This window comes from Onychostruthus taczanowskii, unplaced genomic scaffold, assembly GCF_017590055.1.
Source record: "Onychostruthus taczanowskii isolate IOZ18803 unplaced genomic scaffold, ASM1759005v1 scaffold14, whole genome shotgun sequence".
Taxonomy (NCBI): domain Eukaryota; kingdom Metazoa; phylum Chordata; class Aves; order Passeriformes; family Passeridae; genus Onychostruthus; species Onychostruthus taczanowskii.
Genome location: NW_024498573.1, coordinates 2,684,721 through 2,690,706, shown reverse-complemented (window position 1 = coordinate 2,690,706; position 5,986 = coordinate 2,684,721). Strand labels below are relative to the sequence as shown.

The 5,986-nt window shown below is 40.3% G+C and overlaps 1 protein-coding gene across 1 annotated transcript; it reads right to left on the bottom strand.

Moving 5' to 3' along the window:
* Positions 1–209: 209 nt before the first annotated feature.
* CUNH5orf47 (chromosome unknown C5orf47 homolog) lies at positions 210–5,986 on the bottom strand. The gene is made up of 5 exons (XM_041397759.1): positions 5,731–5,986; positions 5,057–5,145; positions 3,547–3,649; positions 1,333–1,379; positions 210–956 (listed from the first exon to the last, which is right to left on the bottom strand). Exons 1-5 carry the CDS (start codon positions 5,984–5,986, stop codon positions 930–932), a joined length of 522 nt encoding a protein of 173 aa, XP_041253693.1. The 3' UTR covers positions 210–929.

Below are 5,986 nucleotides of genomic sequence, written 5' to 3'. Positions count from 1 at the left end.
TCCAAGTGCTTTGCTGCCTAATGACACCACCACCAGCATGTTATTAAAGCTCAACACTCTGACACTGCAGTCATTACATCTGCAAACACCAAGACATTATGGCAGGAGAAAACAATCCTTTTATTGAAAGCAAGGAGGTCTCACTGTGACAGGTGAATGTTTTACTCCCGAGATGAACCCCATATACATAACTATTTTTATGCAGTTTTCATGTTCCATTTACACAATTTTCTGGCTTAAAAGGCTTTAACAGTCAATCAAGGGTTCAAGCATTAAGCTGCAGAACAGAAGAAAATTATATTGTGTTCTTGAAGTCAGGTAGATAAACAACACCTCCTGATTGTGATGGTACCATTATGTGCCTCAGGATGAACAGAGAGAGAAAACATTCACCTGGTTTCATATTCCAAATACTTGCTGAGATTCATGTATAAATGGATGAAAGAACAGAGAGGGTTATTGTGTAATATGTTAATATCATAAAGTCAAATTTATGCAAACCAGGAAAAAAGGAAAGTGGGGTTTATGTCTTTTGTGGAGTTCTGCCTTCCTGAATTTGTGTTTATTATTCTGACAAGCTACAAAAATAAAAGATATAAATACAGAGACAACAGTAAATGTGTATCTTTTCTTTTGCAAGTAAACTGTCACAATATTATGCTCATTAAAAAGCTTTCTAAAACTAATAGCTCAGTGAAACACTAGAGTTAATGGCTTGAGATAAATATCTTGCAACAGAGCTGTTTAAGCCACTGTAAAAACAAACCTCTTAAACAGCAGAAGCACAAACACCAAGCAAACAACAGAGAACCTGTGTTCCCTGAAGTCACTTTGCAGACTTGCACTGACTCCAGGAAGAACTAGATCAAAATAAAAGCTTTCACTTTGTTTATATTTCCTTTGGGGCTGAATCTTCCTTTATTTCCTTGCTACACCCAGCCAAAGATGGACTCATCCTAGAGGAAAAAAGTGATAAAAATGAGTTGTACATTCCCATTAATATTAAAAAAAGTCTCTATATCAAGTGGGGCAAATGAAGACTGTTCAGATTCTTTAGATTGTGCTTTAGACCACCAGGAAAGGATTTGGCTCAAGAAGAAGGCAAAAAACCTCCCTTTGCCTTGGCAAAGCACAGAGCCCTCCCTGTGAGGATGGAGCTGCTCTGGCCCCAGATCTGAAATCTTGAAAATATTTGAGCTCAATGTCAGTAATACTTTAGAATATAACTGACACTTATTATAATAACACACTAAACAAGATCAGTGCATGTTTTTAATATTAATAATTTAATATTTTAGGGGGTTTTGGGCCTTTAATAGACTGCCTACATACCCTGTCCAGGTATGCCCCATTCTGTGACCTCTGGATCCTGTCAGAGCCTGCAGGAGAACATCAGGTGGAGGAAAATCATCATTTGCAGTCACATGGAATCTAATCTTAATTGCAACATTCCAAGGAGTAAATAGGTAGCATTAAAATTGAAGTAGACTTTTGTTCTCTCAAAAAAACCTATTTATAGAGGCAATAAAATGCAGCATTAATTTTCTAGATTTATTAATCTAGGGAAAATAAAAAAAGAAGATAAAAATGAACCCAGTTTATACAGACTTGTTGATCCCTATCTAAATAGCTTCTAGAATTATTCCATTTGCTTCTTGATTAATGAAAAATTCAGATCAATAGGAGACTTATCTCCTAGATTTGATGTTAAGCAAAATCTGCTTATTAGAAAGAAGGTATTAGAATTGATGGTTTTCACTGAAATAGGACTTAATAGACTAAAACTCCTGAGAAAGGGGGTAAAATTACAATTAAGGATAGAGTAGGAGGGGAGGAGGAGGGATTGGTTGGTTGGTGAGGTTTTCCAAGTCACTGGAAATTATATATAAAGAAAATGCTTTTTCTTTACAAGAAATGAGCGGCTGAAAATGGGAAAAACCCTGTCCATAAATCCAAGGTTAAACAGCACATGGTGATCCATAACAAACAGAAAAGCAGCCATTAGAGTAAGATGGCAAATCAACCCAGGAAATCATATATAAGCAGAATTTGGGATTTTTTTTCTTACAATAACTTTAAATCTAATAACCTATTAAAGATTTATCCTCCTTTTTTCTCAATACTTGTTCTTCTTTTTCTTGAAATCAAACAGACAAATCCAGGAAGATTTTTTTTTTTTTATTCACTGTTCTACACATCCATGGATGTGTGTGTCTTACACATAGATATATGTCCAACATATACATTAATAGTTTTGCACACACACTTCTGCAGTGATCTCAGCTGTGGGAGAAAGCACATGGAACAATTTCCATGGGAGGAGAGATTCACTAGCACAAAACACATCTTAGCACAAAAATATGACAGAGGCCAATGGAACCTTGAATAGGAATATGAATAGCACATGATGAATAATTAACATCATGTAATAATTCCAGAATTAATCAGGAACTGGGTATAAAGCCAACAGAAGAAGTGTTTTTGCACACAATGCAGAATATTTGCACAATAATTGCAGAAGAAGTTGTTGAAGCATATTTCAGTGGAATTTCTCCAATGATATCCACTGTTGAAGCATATTTCAGTGGAATTTCTCCTCCTATTCAATGACATCCACTGGGGTAGAGATTTCTGTTCTGAACCAGAATTGCACTTCTTTTGTTCTCATGATGAAGATTTTTCAGGGTGTATTTTCTTGCCATGTGTGTGGAAATCTAATCCAACATTCTACCAAATAAGACACTGCCTGGAATGGTCCTACATTTTGGGATACACCCCAACATGCCCCCATGTGGAAAACTTCCATCAGCACCAATGCAAAGGAAGAAAAAGTGCTGTGGCTGAAAGTGGCATTTTAAACTTGCCTGGTAGCTCTTCATGGATTATATAGTCTTTTTCCTAATAATTCATCCAACTGTGAAGCCAGAAATTCCAATTCCATTTGTAAGCATACACTGTATTATCTTAAATTGTGCAGCAGCTACAATGCCTCTAATTGAAATTGGCTGAATGCAGAGCACCAGTTTTAATTCCCAAGTCATTTTCCAGTAATGAAAGAGCTGCATTCAGGGCACAGAGTGAGAGCATGTTCCATGGTTTTGTTAAATTGTGTTACAGCAACCTTTGGGGAGCATCTAATTTATTTATTGTATGTATGAAATCAACCACTATTTTCCTACGTGAAAAAATGAATTATTATTCATACAACTACTGCCTTGGACCCATCTGTGAATAAGTTTAATTACATATTTCACATGTTCAGAAAAACTTGCAGATGTTTGACGTGCGTGTCTTTAATGTCAGGCTGCAGCAAACACTTCCACCATCCTTCCTCCAAATTAACACACACAAGACCCTCCATGAAACAAAGGAGTTTTTCCAAAAAAAGCTGGAAGTGCCTGAAGCATGGAATGAATTCCATTTGTGAGTTGTAAAACCTACTACCCAAAAAAACCCAGCTGAATGGACCTTAAACCTTGGAATCTTCACTTGTATTAATAATTTGTTTTCTCTAGTAAAATAAAACATTAGCAGTTCATTTCCTACCTTCTCCATCAAACTGGCTGCAGGTCAACAGTCGACTTCTGAACCTTTCATTTTCCTCAAGCATTTTTGAAATCACTTTCCAGACTTTGTGCCAGACTTTGGACTGAAAGATAAAATGTGAAGCATATAAAAAGTTTGCATTAAAACATCTATAGGGCAGAACTCTGAACTCTCCACAATGACTATGAAGTCCAGCTGGGTTTTTCTGTTGAGGACTGGGAAAGAAGGGAAGAAGAAATGTGGGATATATGAAAGAATCACCTCTATTTAAAAGTCAGAAACATAAATTCCTCCATGATTTTTCACATGAAATCTCCACCTCCTTTCTTGCCTAGAACTCTTGTGTTCATCCAGGACTTGAGAAAGCTCATGAAAACATGTGTAGAGCCATTAAACTCTATTCAAAGTCATCCAAAATGGGAGAAAAAAAAAGATTGTGTAGTTTTCCAGGAGCAAAAAGTTTCCCATGTGGTCCCTCAGCAGCAGCATAAGCGAGGCCCAAACTCAGATTCCAGAATAGCAACGCTCTTGCCTATCTCATATCAAATCCATATTCATTTGTTTTATAGATGTTGAAAACCTTTATTTTAGAGGCATAAAGCTCTGTCTGTAGTGAGGAGGTTTCAAACTCGTGCATTGGAAAGATTACATTGGAATTGTGGACAAAAGCATTCAGGCAGAGGTGGCCTAACAAATAGAAATGGCTGTTGACACGCTGATGTTTGGACTTTTGCCAGACCTCATCTGAGAAACTTGCTTAAATCTAAAGGTAATTCCTTTCTTGAGGACGTTTATTGCTAAAGCATTCTGTATATTCCTCATTGTTTTTGAAGACTATTCAATGCACCAGGACAGCCATATTCCAGGATGTTATTAGCTGTTCCTCTACAGTTGGTAGCATTTTGCTGTTTTTAAATCAAGTATCTACGGCATGGCTCTGTTCTAGTCCAGCTGATCACTTGTACTTCACACATTACAGAATCTCATAATGAGTTACTGCTTAACAAATGTTCCTCTTAAAATTTTAAGCATTTGTCGAACTACTGAACAGGAACAGAAACATTTGTGAAGCAGAAAGTAATTCTGCATTGCTCCAAGGATGGCGTTAATAGCTCAGGTTCCTGCCTTCGCTCATCTGTAACCCGTGGGATTTCTTTGTTTAAAACATGAGAGGAAGAGGAGCTGCAGATCTTTTTCCTGCTGGGTTTCACCCCAAGGTGTGCTGCACCTTGGCCCCAATCCAGCAAAGCATTTCAGTACAGGCTTTTTAAGTCAACAGCATACTCTCATTTTTCAAGGTAAGCACACACTTAAGTGCTTTATTGAATAAGAGCCAGAATTTTAAAGCCTCCAGAGAGGGAAGATAATACCATTTTTTCTTTTCTGTAAGTAAGGCTTTCAGTAACAGGCTACCAATTCCATCTTTTAATCTCCCTCGTGCTCTCACACACAGAGAACAAGCAGCTTTCTCAAATGCCAAGGCAGCTAATTGACCTGCCACACTTTATACCTTTTTCTTCTTTCGTTTAATGACTTTATCAACGTTTCTTGAAGGGATGGGAAAGTCAAAGGTGTCAGCCTTAGCCTCTCGAGGGTCACCTAGAAAGAGTTTAGAAAGCATTTTTTGAGTATTTAGAATATGTTCCTGAGGAAGATGTTGATCACTGGCACAGGTTGCCCAGAGAAGTTGTGGCTGCCCCATCCCTGGAAGTGTCCAGGACAGGTTGGATGGAGCTCTGAACAGCCTGGTCTGGTGGAAAGTGTCCCTAGGAAGGGGGTGGAACTGGATGATCTTTAAGGTCCCTCCCAACCCAAACCACACTATAATTCCAGAGGGATCCTTATTTCTGGTCACTTTACAGGGTATCAATCCTGACATCCTGCATCTTGTTCCCTTCTTCTTTACTCCATTATAACCATGGGGCAGGCGAGTGTCTCTCAAATACCACAAAACAGATTTCAAAACTACACAGCACTCACACATTAGACAACAGGCTTCTGGGAGCTTTTAATTCCCTCTCTTTCCCAGAACTGGACACAGCAATCGAAGAGTGACCTCTCCAGTGCCCAGAAGAGGGGAAGAATCACCCTCCCGAGTTTTCCTGGTACAATTAAGACAACGCTTGAGCCACCTCCGGCCCTCAGAGAACCCGGCACAAGGGGATGTCCTGGTGTCTCACGTACCGCTGCTGGTGCGGCTGCCGGCTCTCGCCTCGCCGCCGCTGCCGCCCGGCCCAGGACTGCTCCCGGTCCGCGGCTCCGGGGCGGCCCTCGGGGCCCCAGCCCGGCCCGGGAGGCTCTGCCCGGGGCTCTGCCGCCAGCCCCGGCCCAGGCGGATCACGGTGCCGCAGCGGTGCGAGCCGAAGCTGTTCACGTACACGAGCGGCACGGGCGGGCGGGCGCGGCGGCCGCGCTCCATCTGCGGCGGGGCCGCGGGCAT